This window comes from Natrix helvetica (genome assembly GCF_964273705.1).
Source record: "Natrix helvetica genome assembly, chromosome: 1".
Lineage (NCBI taxonomy): Eukaryota > Metazoa > Chordata > Lepidosauria > Squamata > Natricidae > Natrix > Natrix helvetica.
The window spans coordinates 195,994,633-196,020,815 of record NC_138548.1 but is presented as its reverse complement, the minus strand read 5'-3'; the positions used below and the strand labels follow the sequence as shown (position 1 = coordinate 196,020,815).

General features: G+C 43.0%; 1 protein-coding gene across 4 annotated transcripts in view; it reads left to right on the top strand.

The window, feature by feature from the left end:
* The window catches only part of PLXNA3 (plexin A3), a 71,693-nt gene that overhangs the window by 38,772 nt on the left and 6,738 nt on the right, over nt 1-26,183 (top strand). For 3 of the 4 annotated variants that reach the window (XM_081968260.1, XM_081968261.1, XM_081968259.1), the window contains 19 exons: nt 1,482-1,672; nt 2,560-2,705; nt 5,343-5,463; nt 5,666-5,802; nt 6,477-6,650; nt 7,959-8,052; nt 9,407-9,646; nt 11,948-12,091; nt 14,050-14,284; nt 15,717-15,859; nt 17,528-17,784; nt 18,060-18,126; nt 18,423-18,569; nt 19,289-19,448; nt 19,600-19,703; nt 21,022-21,118; nt 22,897-23,090; nt 25,035-25,204; nt 25,528-25,740. In XM_081968260.1, coding sequence (XP_081824386.1) covers nt 1,482-1,672; nt 2,560-2,705; nt 5,343-5,463; nt 5,666-5,802; nt 6,477-6,650; nt 7,959-8,052; nt 9,407-9,646; nt 11,948-12,091; nt 14,050-14,284; nt 15,717-15,859; nt 17,528-17,784; nt 18,060-18,126; nt 18,423-18,569; nt 19,289-19,448; nt 19,600-19,703; nt 21,022-21,118; nt 22,897-23,090; nt 25,035-25,204; nt 25,528-25,740 — 3,034 coding nt within the window. Of the gene's footprint in view, nt 1-1,481; nt 1,673-2,559; nt 2,706-5,342; nt 5,464-5,665; nt 5,803-6,476; nt 6,651-7,958; nt 8,053-9,406; nt 9,647-11,947; nt 12,092-14,049; nt 14,285-15,716; nt 15,860-17,527; nt 17,785-18,059; nt 18,127-18,422; nt 18,570-19,288; nt 19,449-19,599; nt 19,704-21,021; nt 21,119-22,896; nt 23,091-25,034; nt 25,205-25,527; nt 25,741-26,183 lie in introns of those variants that run through there. The other variant, XM_081968262.1, reaches the window with a different exon arrangement.

The following is a 26,183-nucleotide window of genomic DNA, read 5'->3' as shown; positions in this document are numbered from 1 at the left end:
ACTAATCGATTTTGGTTTACTAGTTCCCTGGAATTAAAATTGTTATTATAAGTAGCCTAATGAAATAATACCAGGGGATTTAATGTGGCAGAACAATTCTGCAGGTCCAGAATGTTCTGCTATTTAAAGCAGAGACTAAGGTTACTTCCATGTCTCATTGTTTCTGTGGCCCAATCTCTCCAAAAAACACAGTAAGCGCATTAGTGCTGTGTTTTCAGTTGACCAATAGGAATCTCACACACACACACAAAACCCTCTTCAGTTGTTGCCTTATGGAAACAACTGGAGCAGCAGAAAAAACCATCATCTTTTCTACCACACAAAAATAAATGAAAGAAATTGCTAGTATATCCCTTCCCTGTCCATCCGTCCCCCCCGCTTCCATTCTCACACACACATTTTCAGTATATGCTTTCTGTGTTGGTTGTTTGGGGCGGGTGTGTGTGTGAACAGTTGTAACAGGATGAACTGCTTAGCTACCAAGCCATCATTCATCCTAGATTAAAAATGCTATGCTGAGCAATGAAGGTGGCACGATAACAGGTCATCAATTCTGCAGCCAGGCACTTTTCTTAATATAGTAAAGGTGGCAGCGGAAGGGAAGGAGAGGAGGTTACAAGTTCAAAACAAAAATGCATACTTTTTAGACTACAGGAATTACAGTAATATGTCTAGTTTGCTGCTCCCTCCATTTCCTTTTGGGGGAAGTAACCAAAATTCCACCTCTCTCAGGGAAAGAAAAAATAATAATAATTCCAGCAGCTGCTTAGTGTTTGGCAAGCAGCTTGTTTCCTGCCAAAGAGAAAGTAGAAATAAAACTCTTTGTCAATTTCAACCTGCTAAATCAAGTCAGCATTCTGCTAAAAGGATCAGCTTGTGGCTGATGCCCATGGCGGGAGACGATGTAAGCATTTTCTGCAGCAGGGAAAGGGACCGTTCACAAGTTCTGCACAGTTTTATTGACACACACACAAAAAAAATCAGTTCTTGAATTATTTTTTAAATTATATTTGGATCACTTTGGATTAAAGTTTTTGAACTGAGAAAGACCTGTGTCACTGAGCTCAGTCAGCTGCACAGGACAATAAAGGTATAGAGCAGCTTTCTGTCCTCACATAGAAATATCTTAAACCTCCCCCCCCCCCAACAAGTCCAGCCACTTCAGTAAGACATAAATCCATCTGTCCCCCTACTTCACTTTCTATGATGCTCTTCAAAATGGGTTACTTCATTCTCCTGCCCAACTCCACTTCATTCTGCTATCATGAATAACCAGCCTGGATGCATTCAAAACACAAGTTAACATGGAAACCTAACATGTGAATAATCACTTTGTTACCTTGCAAGTTATGTCAGCACCATCTTCAGTAAGATCGGTATAGCAATGATTATAGGATAATTATCAGATAGCAGCTGGTGCCCAGCAATCTGCAAATTCTTTATTGTTTTATTTCTAAACCACCACCACCCTTTTTCCTTAGCTCTCTTGTACAAGTGTTCAGCCCAGCGTTCTAGCTGTGGATTGTGCCTCAAATCAGACCCACGTTATGAGTGTGGTTGGTGTGTACCTGAACGCCGTTGCCTTTTGCGTCCTCACTGCCCAGCTTCCAGGCAAAACTGGGTGCCACCTGGTCGGCGTGGGGCTCGTTGTACTCACCCTCGTATTACACAGGTAAGAAGCCTATCAGCAAATCTTCACATTCTATCTATGTTTTTTTAAAAAAATATGTTCTTTAGGAAATATACACCCCAATTTTTCTCAGCCTGTATCATCCCTCAGCAAGCATGGTTGTGGTACATGTTGAATGGTGAGTGATGGGATTTATAATCCAACACATCTACCGGTAGCAAATTGCAGAATGGAGAATACGGACTTTCCACATCCTTCCATTAAAAATGAGGATGGTTCATAACTGATTAAAATGATAGAACCATGAATAACACTGTGATCCTTTTGACCATCCCAGGCAAAGAACCCACCTAACTAAAAAAAAATCAGTAAAAGGTGCAATTGTTTTTTTTGAACCTTTCTTTGAATTGGCGGCTTTGCTTTTATGATCCTGAAATGTTGCAAAGACATGAAATGTAATGAGGAAAACCTATAAACTATGTGAGAGTCCATCCCATTTTGCCATCACTCCTGTTCACTGATCGTCCTGTTTGTACTGGCCCCCACTGTCATTCTGTGGTATACTTCAAGCTTACACATTTTGGGTGTAGTCTTTCAGTGTTTGGGAGGCTAATGTAAGCACAGTTCCAATCTGATTATGTATGAACATGGACATTGATTGTATTCAGCCACTTCCTAATCTCAATGATTTCTTTAAGGATGCTTTCAGTATGACTTTTATGAATGTCAGAATCTGGAGGAAGGGAAGGAGAAAGGAAGGAAGGAAGAAGAGGGAGGGAAGGGAGGAATAAAGGAAGGAAAGAAGAAGGAAAGCAAAGGAAGGAAGAAAGAAAGAAAAATATTTCCAAGACTCTTCTTTGTGAACTCCTTACTTCCCCCCAGCAAATGCCTTTTCCTTCTCTTCCTGTTTCATCTCCTCCTTTCTGCAGGTATTGCCACTGACTGGCCCCAAGGAAGGTGGGACCCGGGTGACAGTTTGGGGTGAAAACCTAGGGCTTCATTTCTATGAGGTCGGTGTACGGGTAGCAGGTGTCCGGTGTAGCTCTCTCCCCGCAGAATACATCAGTGCTGAGAGGTAGGTGAAAATTGGGTGGGGGTGGGGGGGAAAGTGGGTAGAGTAAAACCCGGGATCAGTCTAAGAACAGAACAAGGGAATCCAGGGAGGAACCGAAAGATTAGGAAAAGGCTGCGTAATCTGTTTCTAGAGTCTGATTTGTTACTATTGTACCACTCTATCAGCACAATTTCCTGGGCCCTAGTGGAATAGGGAGTGCTTTCTTCAGATGGATGGAACCTGACTTTATTTGTAATTTGTAATAATAACGCTAGTTATTATGTGAAAAATCTCTTGCGTCCCATTCCACTGCTCTTTACTTTGCCAGAGTGCTGCAAAAACCTACTCCTGGATGCTATATTTCAGCTTCTTAACTATAGCCAAGGCTAAAGTCTGTTAGCAAAGTCTGTTGCTTTGTTCCTGGACATGATGTAGCACCTTTTGGCGAACATTTCATAAGTACCTGTTGCAGCAGCTACCACAAAATAGACAGAGAAATATTGGAGTATTGAACCTACCAGTAATAGATGGCATTTAGTGTTTCTAGTACTTCGATTTGTGTACAGCACTTTATAGATGTTATCTTAAGGCCAAACAGTCTTGCGTGGGTAATTTCCTTGAGCTCTCTCCCTCCCTCCCCCCCAAAAAAAAATTGGCTTGGAGGGATCAGTTTTGAAGTTAAGTGCTGGATGGAGAACCTTAATAAGTTCTTTGCCCTTAACTTTTCTCTTCAAAATTCCCCTACCCCCCCCCCCACCCCCTTCACAGTTTTGCTCCTGCTTTTTACATTTGAGAACCAGCGTGCAAAACGTCAGGGTGTGTTAAGCACATCTATGTATAATACCTTTTTTTTGGTCCTCAATGAGCCTTATAACAGCATTGGGGAAGGCAGGTTGGTTTTATTACCTTAAATGATGTGGGAAGAGGCTGCTGGACCTGCCCAACCGTGCAATATGATCAAACCTATCTAAAACAGGAGTGATGGTGATGAATAGATGGTAGGGATTGGTTCACTGTACCAACGTGTGGTCCTTTTGCAGGGTGGGCAAACCAGTTGTGTTTTGCTTTACCTGGCTAGAGCACACAGGCTGGAACCACGAGAAGGATAATTGAGGCAGTGTCTGTGGTGTGAATACACCCCCTTTGCTCTTTTCTTCTTAATAAGTGCAAAAGGAAGCCTCCGTATTCTTTGGCTTAATAAGGAAGGATATAATTCTTTGAGCCACAAATTGTGGCTTCTTTTAGCTGGCCAATGAGCTCATTGTTGAGGTGAGATTGGGATTGGAGACTTGCCTGTTTGCATTCTTACTCATTGTACCTTGCACTCACCTGTTCCTCTTCAGTTTATCTGCAGCATCTTTGAAAGGACTTGATTTAATTCAGGGGTAAAATCCAGCAAGTTCTGACAGGTTATGAAGAACCAGTAGCAGAAATTTTGAGTAGTTCGGAGAACTGGCAAATATCACCTCTGGCTGGCCCCAGGGTGGGGTGGGAATGGAGATTTTGTAGTATCCTTCCCCTGCCATGCCCACCAAGCCACGCTCACAGAACCGGTAGTAAAAAAAATGTGAATTTCACCACTGATTTAATTCCTTGATTTTCTTTTCCCCTATGTCACATATTCAGTCTCGGAGTTTGTTTGAGGAGTCGGTCCTTGAAATGCAAGAGATACTATTTTTCCCTCTTGCCACCCAGAGAGAGAGGGGATGCAGATAGGGAAGAAGGAGACAGGCATAGATAGAGTGTTAAAATGGCTGATTTATGGCAATTGAGGGAATTTGACTTAATAGAAAAAGGAACATTTATCTCATACTTCCATCTACATCCTTCATTTTGAAAAACAAAATAAACCAACTTCTTTGCTATCATAGTCTGGCATGCTAGGAAACACAAGTGGGTTTATGAGGGTCTGTTTGTGTTGCTTCCCACCCCGTAGGATCTGCTGTTTGAAGGAACTGTTTCATGCAACCTAAATCTCATAGCCTAAACTCCTGGTAATATTTAATTCCCTCTGTGTACAAGCATAAGAGGTGGGGTGGCATCCCATCCACCCCACCCTCTCACATAGGCAGGCCTTTGGGGCTCTCCTCTTTTGTGCCAACCTCTGATAGAGTTGAGTGAGGAGGACCATAGTAGGTCTAGGATCAGTGTTTCCCAATCTTGGCAACTTGAAGATGTCTGGACTTGAAGATGTCTGGACTTCAACTCCCAGAATTCCTCAGCCAGCAAATGCTGGCTGGGGAATTCTAGGAGTTGAAGTCCAGACATCTTCAAGTTGCCAAGGTTGGGAAACACTAGTCTAGCTGAAAGTATTCCTGGCATCCTCTTTCTGGGCTATTGATGCCAAAGGGTATACTAGACACCTCTGCTAACAGATAACAGTGTCAACTGTTCCTGAATCCCCCACAACATTAAGAGAGAAATCCAAGGGCCGATAGAGACTTACAAAAGCTACTCTGGGGCAAACCAGGACTTCTGTATGTCCAGCCTGCTCAAGAGAGTTTCCCATTCTGAAAGAAGGAAGGGTGGATAGAGAAGGGTTTATGGAAAAGTGGGGTTGGGTAAAGAAAGAGTGGTGGATAGAGAAGGGTTTATCAAAAAGGTGGGCTGGGTGTATTGGCCTTGGCTCTTCTGACAGATCTCACCCCTTCCCCTTAGGCTGGTGTGTGAACTTGAGCCCTCACTTTTGCCAGATCCTCCCCCAGGTCCCGTGGAGCTCTGCGTAGGGGACTGCAGTGCAGACTACCGGACCCAGTCGGATACTCCTTTCACTTTTGTGGTAAGCAGTTTTGTAGACTGCTTAATGGCTAGAGTCATTATTACTTGGATAGCCCGAGATAGTTTATAATGCAAGCAACATCTCCCAGAGTGTGGTAGAGTGGATTATGCCCTGGAGGTGGGTTGATTTTCTTGGGGAATGAGAAATTTTTTGAAGTGTACCTCTTAGCAGGCAATTCATTACTGATTTTTGTCCCCTGTAGACCCCCAGCTTTTTTGGGGTCAACCCAGAACGAGGTCCTACCTCAGGTGGGACAAAAATCAGCCTCCTAGGAAACCATCTGGATGCTGGGAGCAATGTCACAGTTGCAATTCGGGGAGCACCATGTCGCCTAATCAGGTATTATTTGGGTTTCAATAGGAGGGTTGGATCTTTCCGACCAAACTGGAAAAACACAAAAGATTGCAGTGCTTGGGTTTAGCATTGTGCCGAGCATTTTCAGTTTAATGGAATGTATGAAATCTAGACACAGGTTTTCAGATTATGGTTTTATGGGCAGCTATATTGTATGAATTGTGGCACTATGGTTTATTCAACAAGCCATGATTTAGCAGACTGCATGACCCAATGGTATTGTTACCAGCACTGGTCAACCAGGTGCTTTAATTTTAATCATAAAACTATACTAGCTAAGGATTAGTGGAAATGGCTCAGTGTGTCAAGAAAACACACAATAGAGAGATATACTTTGGGCCACTTAATGTTCATAGACATTGGTCTCCTTGGAGAGCAATTGGCCTAAGAATCAGTGTAGGATTGTAGGAAAAGTGTTAAATTGGGAAGGCGCAGATACAGGCCCCGCTCAGCCTTGGAGCTCTGATTAGGTATTATCTAAGTGGGAGGGAAAATAGAGTTAATCTGGTGTGAAATGGGGAGTAGTGACCTCCACGGAAGGTTTGCTCTGCTGGAAAAAGTGCAAGATGAAGGGAGACCATTTTACAGCTTTATTATGGGGTCGAGGCTATTATTAGGACTCACGCCTCTAATGCTTCCTTCTTCCTTGCTCTCCCAAGGCGTAGTGCAGGGGAGATTGTCTGCCTGTCTCCCCCCTCGGCATTAGGCCCAGGTCCTGCCAACCTCAGTCTTCGCATCGACCGTGCCAACATCAGCACAAACGGGACAGTCTTCTTCCGCTATAGCCCCGACCCAGTGGTTACAGCCCTAGAGCCTGCTTGGAGTATTGCGAAGTAAGTGATAAGCCTCTGACAGTCCTATGTGGTATTGTTAGGAGGATGTTAGCACGTTTCCTCAGGGAGCCCCTGTTATTTTTTCCCTGAATTAATCAGGTTTCCCCTTTAAACAGGAGTTTTGCGACAGCATCCAGAGCATAAGGCGAGCTCTGGCTGATTGAACTTGGAAAGCACTAAGTAGGGTCAGACTTGTAGGGAGAGCCATTGAGAAATCCCCGTTTGTAGGCTAGACTGGAAAGTCCAAATTATCACAGAAATAGACATTAGCAATCGACTTCTGTATTGCTGGAACAAAAGCAACATGAGCATAGTCACATAACTACCAGGAATCACCCCTGATGTGAAGGAGTCCTTTGGGTTTGGTGTCTTTTTTAAAGAAACTTGATCATTTCTTGTCTCTCCTTACACTTCAGGGAAGGACCCAGATCTCCTCCCTGCTTTTGAAGATAGATTTCTCCTAGAAAAATGACTCATGGTTGTTGTTTTTTGCCATTGACCTCCTGCTTCATTTACTCATTTAGGATGATATGGAAAACATTATTTGTTCAATTATATCTTCCAGTTCCTTTCACTGGAGTAAATGTTTCACGTTCATGGTGACACAGATGGATACTCATATGCACACATATATTATTTGTGTATGTACACACACACATACACACACACACACACACACACACACACACTGCAGTTGTGCACACAGATGTCTTATTCCAAATGCAAGGAATGGTAATACCAATACATAAAAAGATACCCTAGTATTATCAATGCATAATGCAACTTACAGAAGCTGGAAAAAATAATACTTGCCAATTGTAAGGCCATGTATTGACCAGAAAAATATGGGTATTTTTGTATTTTATGTAATAGGGATGCAGGATAAACAGGCCTATGTGTGCATTTGTAATTGACTTGTGGAATGTAACTTTGTTATTTTCCCGTATCACCTAAAAATCCGAATTTTCAAAGACAGTCGTTTCTACCGAAAATTGAATTATGAAGTGAAGGAAGCAGGACAAATATTGAAGAGCCTTTCTCCTTGTTCAGTTTATTGGATGCAAATTTATTTTACTCATTTCTTTTGGATTGCATTTATGCTCTGCTAAGTACAGTTTGAATTCTAGATCTGAATGCCTCCCAGGTACCGTGGTTATAGAAGTACCCCTAGTGTGATGGAATCATGGAAATGCGGACTAGCCGGCCCTGTGTGTTCTGGAAATGCTAAATTTCTCTTCTCTGACTATGTTTTCCCTTTAGTGTTTGCAGACCAAAACCTTGATTTATTTTCTGTCTATCTTTTTACAGTGGTAGCACCAGCCTCACAGTGAGTGGGACCCACCTCTTAACAATTCAGGAACCACGTGTTCGGGCTGCTTATGGCGGGATAGAAACCATCAATGTGAGTCTTCTATGGCAGATGAAAACCTAGTGGAATCAGAGTTTAGATCTTTGCATAAGGAACAAAGAGAGAACGAGAGAGGCTGTTTCCAGAAATACTGTAGATTAATTTGTTGTATGGAGGGGGGCGGGGAGAGTTGTAGACTCTATATTTATCACAATATTCCAAGCTTCAATGTGACATCAGACCATTTTGCAGTACTGGGCAATTTGTACTCCTGGGTTTCTGTACAACCCACTGCAGTTAAAATTAAAATTAATTTAGGAAATCACTGAGTAGAAGGAGAGTGAATGGAAGACGGGTTGACCCTGCAGTGTGTCTTCTTATTTTGTAGCCTCTGATAGATTGTTCACAAGTGAAAATGGCCTTGACCAAAAATTATTACCTGTCCATTGCCTACAACCAGCTGCAATTAAGATCAAAATTAATTTAGCAATCTCTAGAAAGAAGGTGGATGGAAGACAGATTGGCCCTGCAACAAGCCATCATGGCGAAGTGGTTAGAATACAGAATTGCAGGCTAACTCTGCCCACATCCAGAAGTTCAATTCTGACCAGCTCAAGGTTGACTCAGCCTTCCAGCCTTCTGAGGTCGGTAAAATGAGGACCCAGATTGTTGGGGGAAATATGCTGACAATGTAAGCCACTCACAGAGTGCTGTAAAGCACTATGGAGCGGCATCTAAGTCTAAGAGCTATAGCTATATACGTAAGTCTAAGCGCTATAGCACTATTCTTAGTTTGTAGTCTCTGATAGATTATTTGTGAGTGAAAATGGCCTTGACCAAAAATTATTACCAGCCCATTGCCATACATTTAGAATTCCCTTGAAGGACATACTAGAAATAAAAACGACAAGATCTAAAAATAAGATTGCTGTCTTATTCCAAGAGAAAAAAGAATATATTTCCAAGATACAATTAATGTAAGAATATGGCAGGTCCCCTAAGGAGCTAACTGATTACATTGCGGTGATCCATGAGGTATGGGCCCTGCTAAAGTATTGAATGGTACATGGATAAAGTCAGAATTGTATATATTCAGAAGGCCATCTACCATGTGATTATCTTGTTCATGGATTCCTACTTCTGCAAGTAAACGTTACTCTTAAATAGGTTTCAAATGCAAAATGCATAGAGGAAGCCCAGAGCATTGGACTGCTGGGAACAAACCACTATTCCTTAAAAAGACACATACTGTATAATTGAGAGCTAAGAGCAATAAAAAGATCCAACTGCAAAGAGGTCTATTTTTTGCCTAAGAATGGGCACAGGATGAGGGCTGGTCTTAGGAGGGCACAGCTGACGGATCCCCCCTGTGAGGCTTGTGTGTTCTTTCTGCTTTGATTCCCTGCAGAGTTGCCAAGTGCTAAATGACTCCATAATGTTGTGCAAGGCCCCGGGCATTATACCTCGGGGGCAGGCCCTGCCCCTTGGAGGTGCTCACCCTGATGAGTTTGGCTTCCTCTTGGATGGTGTGGCTGCCACTCGGACCTTGAACCGTTCTGCTTTTACATACTATCCAGACCCGACCTTTGAGACCTTTGGGCCCAGTGGCATACTGGAAATTAAACCCGGATCCCATGTCGTCCTCAAGGTATTGAAGCAGTCTGTGTTGGGGTTTTGAAAATGTAATTGTAATACGGTTCTCCCAGGTGTTTTAAAATGCAAGCCTTTGTAGAACCCGCTTGCTGGAAGCCACGCTCGTGGCAAATGATTTTCTGCAACGTTATAGGCATTAAATCCTTTTTAGTTAGAGATAAGATGACCCAGAAGAACAGAGGGTCAGTAGGCTACTAGGGCAAATGCCTCTTGCTATGTTTGAGCCACACAAATTGTGCAGAATTTAATCGGGGTGGGGGGGGTGGGGGGGTAGGGGTTTTGTGTGGTTTCTTCCCTTTTGTATAATGCAACTTTTAGGTCTTTGGCTGCATAAAGGAGTTGTGATTACAGGTAGGCCTCGACTTACGACCACAATTGAGTCCAAAATGTTTGTTGTTAAGTGAGACATTTGCTAACTGAGTTTTGCCCCATTTAATGACCTTTCTTGTCACAGTTGTTAAGTGAATTATTATACAATACAATAGCAGAGTTGGAAGGGACCTTGGAGGTCTTCTAGTCCAACCCCCTGCCTAGGCAGGAAACCTTATACCATTCCAGACAGATGGCTAACCAACATCTTCTTAAAGACTTCCAGTGTTGGGGCATTCACAACTTCTGGAGGCAAGCTGTTCCACTGATTAATTGTTCTAACTGTCAGGAAATTTCTCCTCAGTTCTAAGTTGCTTCTCTCCTTGATTAGTTTCCACCCATTGCTTCTTGTTCTATCCTCAGGTGCCTTGGAGAATAGTTTGACTCCCCCTTCTTTGTGGCAACCCCTGAGATATTGGAACACTGCTATCATGTCTCCCCTGGTCCTTCTTTCTCTTAGGCTAAACATACCCAGTTCCCGCAATCGTTCTTCATATGTTTTAGTCTCCAGTCCCCTAATCATCTTTGTTGCTCTTCTCTGCACTCTTTCTAGAGTCTCCACAACTTTTGTTACATCGTGGCAACCAGAACTGAATGCAGTATTCCAAGTGTGGCCTTACCAAGGCATTATAAAGTGGTATTATTGTAGTTGATATGTTACTAACCTGGTTGTTAAGTGAATCTGGCTTCTCCATTGACTCTGCTTGTCAAAAGATTGCAAAAGGGGATCACATGACCCTGGGACACTGCCACCGTCATAAATATGAACCAGTTGCCAAGCAACTGGTTCATCACATGATCATGGGGATGCTACAAAGGTTGTAGTTGTGACAAATGGTCATAAGTCACTTTTTTCAGTGTTGTTGTAAAGTTGAACGATCGTTAAGTGAACTGTTGCAAGTCAAGGACTACTTGTATATAAAGACATTTTGGGAGCAAAATAAAATTAGAAGCTGCTACAAGGTGACTGAAGAGTATTCTAAGAATCAGGAACTCTATTCTTCTGTTTTTCTCTGCCTGTCTTTTTCTTTTTTCTTTGCCAGTTTGTGGCATTTTGGGCAAAAAATGCCAACTGGGTAAAATGGATTCACCTAATGACCATGATATTCACTTAACAAATGCTACAAAAAATGTTGCGTTCTTGGTGCCTTGACTTATGACCGCAACAACATATGATCGTAATTCTGGACTCAATTTTGATTGTAAGTTGAGGACTACCTTTATCAGTGGAAAGGTAAAGCTTGCAGGAAAGGGGCAAGAGACGTTGCACAGTATGTCCCTTACTGTCAACTCAGAAGGGGGGGAAAATAAAAGTTTTCAAAACGGCTTACAATTAATTTTTAAAAAAAGGCTTGCTCATAGGGACCAGCTACTATAAAAGACATAACATAGAAGGAAAACAGGATGCCAGGGTGGATAGAAATTCAGGCACTAATTTGTGAAGATTCTTAACAATAACCACCAGGATATACATGTAGTTTTCATGGAGGAGGATATTGTCTTTCAGTATGTATGCTAAAGCAGTCCTGTTCTCCTAGAGTTTCTCTCCCTAGTCCAGTGGTGTCAAACTCGATTTCATTGAGGGCCACATCAGGGTTGTGTTTGCCCACAGAGGACCGTGGTAGGCATGGATGTGACCCTCCCGAGCTCTGTTTTTAGTGACAGAGGGTTGCAGGAGGCCATCGCAGCCAAAAACAGAGCTTGGAAGCCCATTTTCGCTGGCAGAGGCACAGCAGGCCAGTATTTCATTGTTTCCAGGGCGGTCCTGCAAGCCAGATCTAAGCGCCCTGTGGGCTGCATCCGGCCCACGGGCCTTGAGTTTGACACCTCTGCCCTAGTCCCTCAGTGTCTCTTAAACATTAAATTTTGCTCCCAAATGTAAACTGACTGTGGTATAGTTGTATATTTCCTATATTTTCCTTCTCAGGGCCGGAATCTGATCCCTGCAGTATCCGGCAGCACACGACTCAACTACACAGTGCTGATTGGTGGAGAACCTTGCATCCTGACTGTCTCAGAAACCCAGTTGTTGTGTGATTCGCCAAGCCAAACTGGAGAGCAGCCAGTCACGGTACACCTGATCTGGGGGCGGGGCTGTGTAAGGGGCTTCAGTGGCTTGAGCCATTCACCTCCATTCTGGGGAGCATCACTAATGTTGTGGGCAGATCAGAACTTATCCAGTTGATGACATTTTACATGCCCTAATACAGGTAGTCTTCAATTAGTGACCACAATTGGAACTGGAGCGCTGTTGCTAAAGTACCTTGGTTCCTATGTGGAAAATCACATGATCATAAGTTGTGATTTTAGCTCCACATCTCTACTAACTCTGCTTGTTGGAAGCCAGTTGTGAAGCACGCTTATAGTGATCGTTTGATCGTGGGATACTGCAATTATTATAAATGTGCACTGATTGCAAAGTGTCTGAATGGCGATCATGGGAGCAGAGCAGAGGTGGTATTCAGCCATTTCTGACCAATTCTGGCGAACCGGTAGCGGAAATTTTGAGATCGGCTGGATCTTTTTCTGTTGCCCTGCACAGAACAGAGCTGGTAAGCAGGTTAGTGGAGTGGGGAGGGAATGGGGATTTTACCGTATCCTTCCTCTGCCATGCCCACCAAGCCATGCCCACCAAGCCATGCCATGCCAGGCCCATATAGCCAGTAGAAAAAAAATTGAATCCCACTACTGCAGCAGAGGATGCTGAGAGAATTGTAAATGTAAGCACTGGTTTCAAAGCTGGTTTTATTACACTAATGTAACTTCAAAAGGTCACTAAATGAAGCAGTTAATTATTGAGGACTACTTGTATATTTTTTAAACCTGATAAATCTCAGGGGGGAAAAAATCCTAAAAACATATAGTTTAGATTCAAAATTGACACAAGTGACTCTAATCATGTCCAGCTTTGTCAAATGCAAACAATTTCCAGCTACAAATTCACATCTGTACATGAAACATTTGGATGTGGAGAAGATGCAGGTTCCATAAGGAAGTCCTCCCATATGAACAGGCATGAACAGTAATCGGGAAACATGAGATATTCACCCAAACTGTAGGTACTGACTCCTGATTGAAAAATGAAGGGTGAATAAGAAAGACTTAATGACCTGCTTGTGGGATCCAGACGGTATCTCACTGCCAACTGCTAGAAATCGAAAGAGATGATTAAAACTGAGCCACAGTGGCTAGAGTGCAGTACTGCCGGCTACTTCTGCTGATCACCGGCTGCCAGATTTGGCAGATCGAATCTCACCAGGCTCAAGGTTGATTCAGCCTTCCATCCTTCCGAAGTGGGTAAAATGAGGACCCAGATTGTTGGGGGCAATAGGCTGACTCTGTAAACTGCTTAGAGAGGGCTGTAAAAGCACTGTGAAGTGGTATATACTGTATTTTTCGGAGTATAAGATGCACCTTTTTCCCTCAAAAAAGAGGCTGAAAATCTGTGTGCATCTTATACACTGAATACAGCATTTTTTGCTTCCTGAAACCCCCCCCCCCCTTACCAAAATGGCTGTGCATAGCCTCTAGGAAGCTTATAGAGTGCTCCTGGGGGCTGGGGAGGACAGAAATGAGCAAAAAACAGCCCGTTTTTTTCTCATTTTGCCCCCCCCCCAGGAGCACTCTGAAAGCCTCCTAAAAGGTTTTTTAAATAAAAAAAACAAAAACAAAACAGGCCTGTTTTTGTGAAAAAAACGAGCTGTTTTTGGGAGGTTTGCAGAGTGCAAAAACTTTTTTTTTTAAATTTGCCTCTTCAAAACCTTGGTGTGTCTTATACTCTGGTGCGTCTTATACTCCGAAAAATATGGTAAGTGCTATTGCTATGGCTATTGCTAAAACGGGTCCTTAGTCCCATCCAGTTAGACGATTCTCATGGAAAGCCAATCATTGTCTCTCAGACCAATTCACCTCACAGGGTTCTTGTAGTGATGGAAATAGGAAGAAGGCATGTTTGGTATTTTGTTGCCTTGAGTTATTTATTAAAATAAAGGGAAACGAACAAGCAGCATTGCTTTGCTTTTCTTGCAGATCCTGGTGGGAGGCCTGTCATTCTCTCCAGGCACCCTTCACATTTATCCTGAGGCAGCCTTGCCTTTGCCAGCTCTGGTGGGCTTAGGGGCAGGAGGAAGCCTCCTTCTGGGGGCTATCATTGGGGTGTTGGTAGCTTACAAACGGAAGACACGAGATGCGGACCGTACTCTGAAGCGCCTGCAGCTGCAAATGGACAACCTGGAATCACGGGTGGCTCTGGAATGCAAGGAAGGTACTGGCAGGAGTGGAAATTGAAGGGAGTGCTATAAAACTGTCAAGAAGTGGTCAGAGAAAGAGGGAGGGGCATATTGTCTTTGTTTCCAAGGCTGAAACGTTTCATCAATGTCTCCATTGGCACACAGCCCTGACTAACGTCATATTCACAGACGCAGTTCTCATAGATCATAGTAAATCAGTCTAGAATTTTTCCCAGCTCTTTATAACACCAGGGCTTATTCCCCCCCCCCCCCCCAGCTAGTTTAGTCTCCTTCTTATACAGGGATCCTTTGTTTTCCCATTTTTACATCAAAACATATTTTGTACAGCCACAAAGTCGTGGAAGAATTCGTAGCGTTTCATTCCCTCTTCAGCTCTCCCAAGAGTTAAACTTTGGCAAGAGAGGAAGAGAGGGCACCTTGACTTCCATGCATTTGCATATGCATTTGCATATGTATATGCATATGCAACAGACCAAGTTGTGACTCACACATTGGACAAATCCAAGCCAAGATCCTTTTCTCTGCAGTATGGCAGTGCCTTACGTTCACTAACAAAAGTGAACAGGCCAGAAAACTATAGACAGTAGGCAAAATTCCCCAGGTGTGACTCACAATGCCGAATACAGGCAAGCCAATATATTTATTTTTCTTTGCAGTGTGGCAGTGCTTTTACCTTTTACTCCACTAGCAAAAGCTGCCATACTCGACTATGAAATTGTGTAGAGTCCTTTAAATTGGCTCTGATGATATCAAGAGTCTGATGTCATCTTGAATTCCCCCCCCCTGAAAATCATGAAAAGCGATGGCAAGGGGGCAGGGGGCAGCCGTGGAGAGGTTCTTCTTAGACAAAATATCTATCTAGTGCAATTTAAATTTATAAAAGGAAAAAAAACAGGGCTGTGTTGTAAAGTTGTTTGCTTAAGAATGTGTATTTTGGACAAAAAAAGCTCATCCTGAAAAGTAGAATGCCAATGGATGCTTTATTTTCATGCCTCTTAGATGTACGAGCATAAGGTGAAAAATCAGGTGGCTGGCGCACGCATGGCTGGGGTGCCACCAAATATGGTTCTGTGTGCCATAGGTTCACCATCACGGACATAGTGGAAGGATAGTAGCTTCAGAGGTGTGACGTGGTTCCAGTTGCCAGCTAGTCTCAAAGGAGAAATTAAGAATTTAGATTCTTTTGCAAGAAGGCTTAGCGTACACTGGTTACATGTTGCCAAAACATGCACATGTAGTTTGTAAGCACGATGCTCTGCAGTCTTTTCCACATGGAATATACCTGTTTATTTTTGCTGCCTGATCTGATGAGGCAGGGCTATTGCAGGCCAAGGATGGCTTGATGGTTAATCCTTTGGCTCCGCTACGGTCAAAAGAAGCAGAGTGGAAGGAAAAGTCCCCTTTGCAAGCAACTCAACCCTTTTAACAGTCTTCTACCTTCTTCAGCTTTTGCTGAGTTGCAGACCGATATTAACGAGCTGACAAACAACATGGATGGTGTGAAGATCCCATTCCTGGATTATCGGACATATGCAAGGCGTGTGCTCTTTCCGGGGGTGGATGATCACCCAGCACTTCAAGAAACCAGTGTGAGTGCTTGTCATGGAAAAGCGAGAGCCGTGTGACGTGCTGTCTTAACAATAGTATTAAGTTGGGGATAAATTGAGCTACAGAGATTGGTTTATCCTGAGGTTTAGTTCACCAAGGTCTTTATGTTTCGATATCTCTGGTATCATTGTCTCCCGAAATTGTCAACTCAGATGCTTGTTCCTGAAATTATTGGGGCTGATTCTGCTCCTGATATGATGGATTGAGGAGTTCCTTCTCTTCACAGACCAGCACAGAGACCCCTTTAGTTTGCAGATAGTGGCCATCAAGCTGAACTTCTTATTGCTCTTCATTTCCACTCTTGTTAGATCTACAAAGGTTGCATTCAAAAGCAATATTCTTAATAGTATAAAAGAGTGGAAGCAAATGGGGAAACTACCCTATTTTATGAGATTATCTATCTATCTATCTATCTATCTATCTATCTATCTATCTATCTATCTATCTATCTATCTATCTTTGTCTTTCTGTCTGTCTGTCTATCTTCTATCACTCTATCATTTATCATCTCTCTCTCTCTCTCTCTTATTTATTTTATACCTATTTATCGTTTATCATTGTCTGTCTGTCTATCGTCTGTCTACCTACCTACCTACCTATCGTCTATCTATCTATCGTCTATCTATCTATTGTCTATCTATTTCTATCTATCATCATCTATCTATTTATCATCTATCCATCATCTACCTACCTACCTACCTACCTACCTACCTATCTATATCTATCGTCTATCTATCTATCTTCTATCTATCTATCATCTATCTATCTGTCGTCTATTTATCATCTATCTATCTATTTATCATCTATCCATCATCTATTTACCTACCTACCTACCTATCTATCTATCGTCTATCTATCTATCGTCTATCTATTTCTATCATCATCTATCTATCATCTATCCATCATCTATCTACCTACCTATTTATCTATCTATCATCTATCTATCATCTATCTATCATCATCTATCCATCATCTATCTACCTACCTACCTACCTATCTATCGTCTATCCATCATCTATCCCATCATCTATCTATCTACGTACCTACCTATCTATCTACCTATCATCTATCACCATCTATCTATTTATCATCTATCCATCATCTACCTACCTACCTACCTACCTACCTATCATCTATCTATCTATCTATCTATCTATCTATCTATCTATCTATCATCATCTATCTATTTATCATCTATCCATCATCTATCTACCTACCTACCTACCTATCATCTATCTATCTATCTATCTATCTATCTATCTATCTATCTATCTATCATCATCTATCTATTTATCATCTATCCATCATCTATCTACCTATCTACCTATCGTCTGTCTATCTATCATCATCTATCATCTATCCATCATCTATCGATGTACCTACCTATCTATCTATCATCTATCTGTCTGACTACGTTGGGGATACTGGAAATGTAGTGGCATGATCCAGCAAGATAGTCTGCATGTTGCAAAGTGCATAGAGGTGGAACAGGTATGTGAAATCAAAGGCAGATAAAAAGGCTTTCCCAGTTGTGAGCAACATTCCAGCCTATGGCATGTGGAAAGCTGCAAGGAATATTTGTCATTGCCCTTGCTAGCCATGTTGCCATATTGGCTTAGGGAGCGGTTTCTGTTTTCTTGCCTCTGCAGACACCACCAAGCACAGAGAAAGGGCTCCGTCTCTTTGGGCAGTTGCTACACACTCGGCCTTTCCTGCTGACCTTCATCCACACCCTGGAAGGCCAGCGAGGTTTCTCCATGCGAGATAGAGGCGCTGTTGCTTCTCTGACGATGGTGGCCCTGCAGGGCAGGCTTGACTATGCTACTGGGGTGCTGAAGCAGCTGCTGGCTGACCTCATTGAGAAGAATCTGCAGAACCGTGCCCACCCCAAGCTGTTGCTCCGCCGGTGCGAGACCTTCTTTCATTCCCATGCTCCTGTCCTCCTGGTCCCAATTAAACGTTGCTATTTAACAATTAAATTGGCAACGGCGAACAGTGCATGAGTCCGTATTATCAACAATATTCTTGGGATAGTCAGAACACAAGTTTCAGACGCGATGTTAGAAGAGTGGAGAGATCCAGATCCTTTTCTTCCTTTTCACAAAACACAACTGCAGGCATAGGGGACTTCTCCCATCTCACAGTCGCAAGCAACACTCCTCTATCTTTCTCTTGTTCCAGGACGGAGTCAGTGGCTGAGAAAATGTTGACCAATTGGTTTACTTTTCTGCTGCATAGGTTCCTGAAGGTAAGAGTGGCTGAAATTTGGGCCGCCTTTGGGTCTGCAGACCTGTTCTATTCCAACCCTGGAATAATTAGCTTCATCCATTTAATGATATTCTCCGTGCAATGGGAAATTTGAACGAAAACGTTATTCAGGGATAGAACGTAAGCCTTAAATGCGGAAGGCTTTAATCTTTAGAACTTCCCTTAAAAAAAAAAAAGAACAGATAGATTTGGTGAGAATAGAAAATACGGAGCCAGGTTTACCTATCATCTCATTTGAAGTTTCCTGCTTCAAGCTTGTCTCTCTTCCTTACCTAGGAATGTGCTGGGGAACCATTATTCATGCTGTTCTGTGCCATCAAGCAGCAGATGGAGAAAGGCCCAATAGATGCCATCACAGGCGAGGCACGCTACTCGTTGAGCGAGGACAAGCTCATTCGCCAGCAGATTGATTACAAGACCTTGGTAAGCTCAGGGGGTGGCAACAGAAGCTGCCAGGGAGCCCACCACATATCCCACTTCAGTAAATCATGGCTACATGTGGAAGAAGGGGCTTGTTGCCCATGTCATTCTAAGCTTGCAATTCTGGCTTGGAGGCATCTGCACCATCAGATTAATGGAGCATTCTCATTTTGTAACAATTGGAAACCTTCCTAAGTGGGTTAATTGCTTAATTTCAAAAACGGGGAAGAAGCAGAGCTGTAGATACGAGCTGGGAATTATGGGTGATATACCATGAAAGATTACATTGTGCAAAATACCATAACGCTAGAGAGAATCGGGATTTGATTGGTACTCTGCAAGGTATTTCATGCTGGGCCTCAGCTAAGGTAAAGGCAACAGGTGCTACTTACAGACAGCTGGTTGGGAAGATCGAAAGGCTCTTCAACGAAGTAGCCAAATATTTTGTCCTTCTGAGAATAGGCCTCGTCTAGTTTCGGTATCACAAACCCCAAACGCAATTCTGTTATCCACATCCGTATTTGACAAAGGTTTTTTTTTTTAACACACTGAACACCGAAACACTCGTTGGGAGCTGCATTAAAATGCAGAGGTCTAAATGTGCAGTTTTTCCTTAGCTATGGAAGCTGATGGAAGTAGGATAATGACTTCTCATTCCAAATCCCAGATCTGCAGATGTTCATGCATGTGTGACTTAAAATGAGATTTGTTTTCCCTGCCAGACATTATTGTGCACCCCTCCTGAGCCACCTGGGGGACCTGCAGTGCCTGTTAAAGTATTAAACTGTGATTCGGTGACACAAGCGAAGGAGAAGCTTCTAGATGCTGTATATCGAGGAGTACCGTATTCGCAGCGGCCACGAGCCGAAGACATGGAGCTAGGTATGAAGACAGGAACATGGCAGAAAGCAGGTGGGGGTTGTGAGCATGGAATGGACCTGGGTAATCAGCCACTGGCTTAAATTTGTAACTAAATAGGAAGAGAGAATAATAAAGCCAACTGTCTTCCCACTCGTCTTCCGGTTTATCCCAGAGTGGTGTCAGGGTGCTGGGGGACGGACCATCTTGCAGGATGAAGACGCCACAAGTAAAATTGAAGGAGACTGGAAGCGGCTCAACACGTTGGGACATTATCAGGTATTTGCCTTCCTTTCCTGGACTAAATCAAATGTGAGGATGGAGGTTTGTTCTCCAAGCTCAGAGAACGAACCTCCACCTCATCCTCCGCCCGAGCTACGTATGGATATTCGCCACCATCCCTAATTAACGATCTTAATATGTATGCTTCAGTTTGGGACTAAAAACTTCAATAGTATACGTGAATGTACAGTTTTAGCTTTCTTTTAAAGTTCTGAGTAACTTGTATTATAGTAGTCACGCTTACCATAATATTACCAGCAGTCAACATATCGTGAAGAATCCTTTAGTCACCACTAGAGTAGAATCTACTGAGATCAAGAGGGGGAAACTGAATTTCTCTGAATAAAGACCCCCCACACACACACACATTGGCTCTTGGCTTTGGATTAAGGCTTACCTCAAGGTGCTGCTCTTAAATAGTCTTGGATTGCCTTGGAAGTCCTCCTCACGTTGGCGGTTTGTTCTTGTATATATTTTTTAGAAATTAGTGCAATGTATAATTGCTTAAATTTTGAACTAAGAAGCTTCCTGTTCAGCTTTTGGCCTGATCATAAACTTGATCAGAAGGCTTTGCCCAAACTAGCTTTCTCTTAATTGCCCCAATATTTGTATGAAGGAGTGCCCAAATACTGTGATGATAGAAAGTCAGTAATCCCTTTAAAGCTATCTGCAATCCAGTATTGCCACCTACCACCAGGCTACTGTGGTAAATAAACAGCCAAAATGAAGCTCAGATTACATTAGGTAGGTCATAATATTTATTGACAAGTATTTATGAATTGATGTTTTGGCATATTCTCTTGACTGCATGATTGAAGATAGTTCTAAAAAGTTCACAAACTTTCTCTCATTTCTATACCCTTACTCTAGGTTCCACTATGAGAATAATGATTCTCCTCTAATTTACAGAGTTTACAATGACTGCGAAAAATGCATTGAAAGTTTGATGTGTACAGATAGAAGAGAATATCAGGGTTAAATTGTCCTTGGTGTTCTCTGAGCTTGGTGGTTTTCTTGCAGAAGTTTCATTACCAAACTAGGTAACGACATCAGTGCTGGGATGGTGACATCATCAGAACACTGATAATGTTACCTACTTTGGTAATGAAACATCTGCAACCAAACCACAAATCTCAGAGAGCACCAAGGACTGCATAGTTTGAAGTCTGCTATATTAATGCTAAGTATTATTGATGTTGTTAACTGGTCAACATTCCTCTTTCTTCTCTTCCTCCATCCCAATCCATCTTATCTTTGAACCCACTTCCCCACCCCCCCCTTTCCACTCCTGCCATCTCTGCAATTTAACACACAGGTAGCAGATGGCTCCACGGTGGCCTTGGTTCCTAGGCAGGCATCAGGCTACAATATTGCAAGCTCCTTCACTTTCACCCATTCGCTGAGTCGCTATGGTAAGGAATGGCACCTCCACCCCACCCACCCACCCACCCACCCACCCCGATCTTCACCATCACAGAGATGCATGTCTGCCCTGAATGACCTGCGAGTCCTGGATTTTTCTCCAACGGCATAACCTAACATTGCAAAGAAATGCTTAATTCAGTTTGGGTTTGAAGGTACTCTAAAACGTAGCAGGGCTGTTTGTGAGTTATATGTTGCCTGGACCTCTGCCAAAATAGTACATCGGATAGGTTGTCCCTGTTGGAACCACCCTTGAAAAGAATTGTTTGTATTTTAAAGGGTTCCCAGCAGTGGTGAAATTCAATTTTTTTTACTACCGGTTCTGTGGGTGTGGCTTGGTGGGCGTGGTGTGGCTTGATGGGCGTGGCAGGGGAAGGATACTGCAAAATCTCCATTCCCACCCTACTCTGGGACTAGCCAGAGGTGGCATTTGCCAGTTCTCCAAACTACTCAACATTTCTGCTACCGGTTCTCCAGAACCTGTCAGAACCTGCTGGATTTCACCCCTGGTTCCCAGGCAAGGGAAGAATCCATGCTTCTTGCCCAAGGAAGAAAGCAGCATGGGTAACAGAGGGCGGGAAGGATGGAGTATGGATGTAGATGACCTCAGAGTAGAGTCTTCAACAGGGTTTCCAAGGGAATGTGGCCACCTCATTAAGATTTAAGCAGATGGATAGAGACCAGGGCTATGCAGAGACCCAGATTTAAATATTATTTGGAGGGGCAAATGTGGGCATGCCCTTTGCACCTCTCAGGAACACCTTAAAGGAGCCATGCAGTTTCCTGGGACATGTTCCATACATGTGGGGTAACTTGCAGGAACTCTGAAAATGTATGTTGGAGCAGTCCAGACTTTCTGACTAAGGAGCCGAATTCTACAATCTTTATACATTATGCAAATGTTCATCCTTTCTCATTTTTTGTGGTTTTCCAAACACTGAAAACCTTACCTGCTTGCAGTTCACTTTACATGTTCAAGGCTATTGTTGTAACCATAAGCTCTAGACATTTGCTTGAAAGCAAGGAAGTTGAGATCCTTCACTTTCTGGGCTTGCTCTTAATTCCTGCTGAGTTGCAGCATGTTTTTCCTCCTTGAAAATGGAAGGCCTACCCTTGAAGTTGTATATTCTGGCATTTGGGACTTGTTTTCAGGATACGGCCTTTCCATCTTTTGTCTGAGCCCTCATAAACTTGAGATTATAGCCTTGTGCAAATGAGCCTCTGTCATTGTCTTTTAATGTGGCTTGGCATGCAGAGGCGCGTCCTCTCTCTGACACACATAGGCTTCATATGGGCTGTGGATGCTTCTTTGCGTGAGTAAGGCCATCCCCATCCTATGTGTTCAGCAGCCCCGCAAACCTGAGATCTAAGTTATCGGTATTTCCGCGATCAGTCTTTGACAGGCAGCTCTTGCCACGTCTGATTTTTATTCCCTGGGCTTCCTCCCAGCATTATTCTGGCCTAGCTGCAATTTTCTTTGCTATTCCAGGCACGAAATGTCTATAATTTTACCGCCACTCCCATTTTGTGGTTGGAGCGGAAGGGGTATACTTTACTTGGTCTCTGGAGGGGTGAGGATGATGGTAATAGTGGTTCTGCTCAGATTTCAGGCTCTGAGCCTGAAAAAAAACCAAAACTCTTCCTCTGGATTTGGAAAGGGTTTTTTAAAAGTTTAATCAGGGCTGGAAGGAGCTGCCTGTAAAGCGGGCTCTTTGGCCCAGGATTAAATTGAGCAAACTCAAAGTGACTTCGGTTCTCACCCCTGCAGAGAGTTTGTTGCGTACCTCCAGCAGCCCAGAGAGCTTGCGCTCCCGAGCTCCCATCCTCACTCCAGATCAAGATTCAGGCACCCGCCTCTGGCATCTGGTCAAGAACCACGAGCATCTCGGAGACCCCAAGGAAGGGGAGCGAGGGAGCAAGATGGTTTCTGAGATCTACCTCACTCGGCTCCTTGCCACTAAGGTATGGTTGGAAGTGAATTGGATCATGGAGTTAGTAGACAGGCTTAGTCTTCACCCTACATCACCCTACAACCTACATTAACCCTACAACCTGGAGTGGAGGCATTCAGGCAAGATAGTCTAAGTTTAAATCAAGCCTTTATTTTATTTATTTGTTTATTAAGTGTCTGTGCTGCCCATCTCACTGATTCAGCGACTTTGCCGGACTTACAATAGAATAAAAACCCAGTGCTAAACAGCAATTAAAATTAGAAAAATTGAATAGAAAAATTAAAAGCCAGGTTGATGGGTGGCCTGTGGATGAGAATCTTCTCTACCCCGTCAGCCACCCGCAACATAGCAAGCCCCTGTCAGGGCCCTAGGCCAAGCAGCAGAGCCAGATTTTTAGGCTCTTCCAGAAGGCCAGGAATGTGGGGGAAGACATCTCCAACTGGAGAATATTCCAGATGGCAGGGGCCACAGCAGAAAAGGATCTTCTCCTGAATCCCGCCTGTCAAAATTCTTTGGTTGATTGGTGTCTTTCATTGGAAGGTAAGATATTGCACAGTTTCAGAACCAGCCCTTTAAAAGTCGACCAAGAGATTTTTTTTTCAGCCTTTGTTTGCTCTATAACTCTAAAACTTTGCTAAAGAGACATTTCTCCAAATTTTCTCCCCAAAATTTCAGTTTTTGTTGAATCTTGCCAAGTTCTTCAAGTAGAAAGCCTGAATGTCCCTTCCAAATGGAACATTGTTTAACCCCCCACCTATCTAGCAACAGGAGCAGGAATATTGGTTCCCTTGCTTTGGACTCTATGCTATTCTGCCACATTTCAATGCTTGCCAGCTGACATCTAAATAAAGTTTCAGGTGCTTTATTGACACTGTGCAACATCAGATCTGGCAAAATCAAAGCTGTAAATTGCCAGGTAGTGAAAAAGAAAAGCAAGTACCATTTGAAGTCTTGAATTATAGTTGTGTAAATTTGTGTTCCCTCTCTCTGTGTGCTATTGTTATCTGGAACTTTGTTGTAATATTATTTGGTAATATATAGTGATGCTATCAAGATCCTCACAGGGCAATCATTCCCATGTACTTTGGCAGTAACCGCGATAATTTAAATTGATGGGAAAGTGGCTTCTGTTGAAATGTAGATGCAATTTAAGCTTGTGGATTTTGAAGGGATTAATGTTATAGTTCCAAATCAGGGCCATTTGATGTAGATTTATAATCAAACTCTAGTAACAGAGTATAAGAGCTGGGAAAGAATATCTGAAACAGAACACTAAGATTCGTTATTTTTCTGGGAAATACTGAGATTATTCTCTGACAGCTGTACTGCTTTTTTTTCGGTGGGATCCTAATAAGGACCTTTAGCAAAATTAATTATTCTTCCTTTGCATAATTTAGCAAACTATTTCATGCACGTTGATCTAGACACCATGTGGCAGTTTTCAGATTATGTGGTATTGAGGAGGCAACTGAAAAATGGGCCAGTTTGGGCATCTAGTGGAAGTAATGGGTGACAAATAAAATGCATTCTTGACGAATGCAAGATTGGCTTTTCCAAACCAGGTGTGTACATTTTTCTCCAAGGTTATGAAGACTTGAAATCTGGTAATGAAATTGCCATTTTCAGGATATAGGAAGAACTCCTCAGATAGATATTGTAAGCCCCCCAGAGTTGTTTGCTGAGATGGACAGCTATAGAAATGAAATGAAATCAATCAATCTATCTTTATAGATTCAAATCACAGCCTCTACTCTGCCAGATGTTCCACCTACCAAGTTTAATGGAAAACCTCCCATTACTGATCACTTCTGTAATTTTTGTTTGGTGGAATTTTGGTACTTCTTAATGGGGAGGGGGGGGAGGTAGGAAAGGCTGTTGTGATATCCCCAGATTAACAAGTTGTTCTTTCCAACCTCCTCAAAAGATACGTTCCAGAAGTATTTGTCTTTTCCAGGGTACGTTGCAGAAGTTTGTTGATGATCTGTTTGAGACAGTGTTCAGCACAGCACACCGGGCCAGTGCCCTTCCCTTGCCCATCAAATACATGTTTGACTTCCTGGATGAACAAGCAGAGCGGAGACAGATCGGTGATCCTGATGTTCGACATACCTGGAAAAGCAACTGGTGAGAAGTCTGCATTTTGGTTTGTTGTCAACACATGCTACGGCTGTATGCCTGTGAACCACAGCTGGAAACCCACAGCCTAGTGTGACTGAGTACCTATCAATCTGCTTAACTCAGAACTGAGCAGGTGTTTCCCAGAGTTCATTCAGCTTTAAGCAAAACAAAGCCACTCTTCAAAAGCATCTAATGGAACAATGAAAGTGAACATCAGCCTTTCACTCCCTTTCATTTTCTCTTCTTCTTGCGACAGATGATTTGGCTCAAGTGATGACAGCTCTTCCAATATCAATGTCTCTTTCCATTTACCTCTTTCTCAATTCTAGTTTGCCCTTGAGGTTTTGGGTGAATGTCATCAAGAACCCACAGTTTGTTTTTGATATTCACAAGAGCAGCATCACGGACGCTTGCCTCTCCGTTGTGGCCCAGACCTTCATGGACTCCTGCTCCACCTCTGAGCACCGCCTGGGCAAGGATTCCCCTTCGACAAAGCTATTATATGCCAAGGATATCCCTGTTTATAAAGGCTGGGTAGAAAGGTGAGGTGCTGGATAAGTGGGGAGGGGGGATATGGATGATGAAACAAAAACAAAACACAATTGCTCCGTTCACAGTATATATTGTAACCAAACAAATAAACTCTCTTAATTATTAATATGATGAGCTAGTTCACACAACATGCTAAAGTAACCAAAGGGTTTCCACAACATGCTGAAATACACACTAGCCAACTGCATTTAGCTTAATCATCTGGCGTGAATTCAACAAGTATGGCTAACAAAACCAAGCCTGCTTGATTGAATCACTAAAAGATGTGTGATATGTGGCCTCCTCTTCCTTCCATTACATCGGGGTGTCAAACTCGCAGTCCACAGGCCGGATGCGTCATGCGCTGGCCACACCCTCCTCCGTTTTAGCGTAGAGGGAAAAAGCCACGATAAGTCACATGACGATATGATGATGCAAGTTTCACACTGCTGCA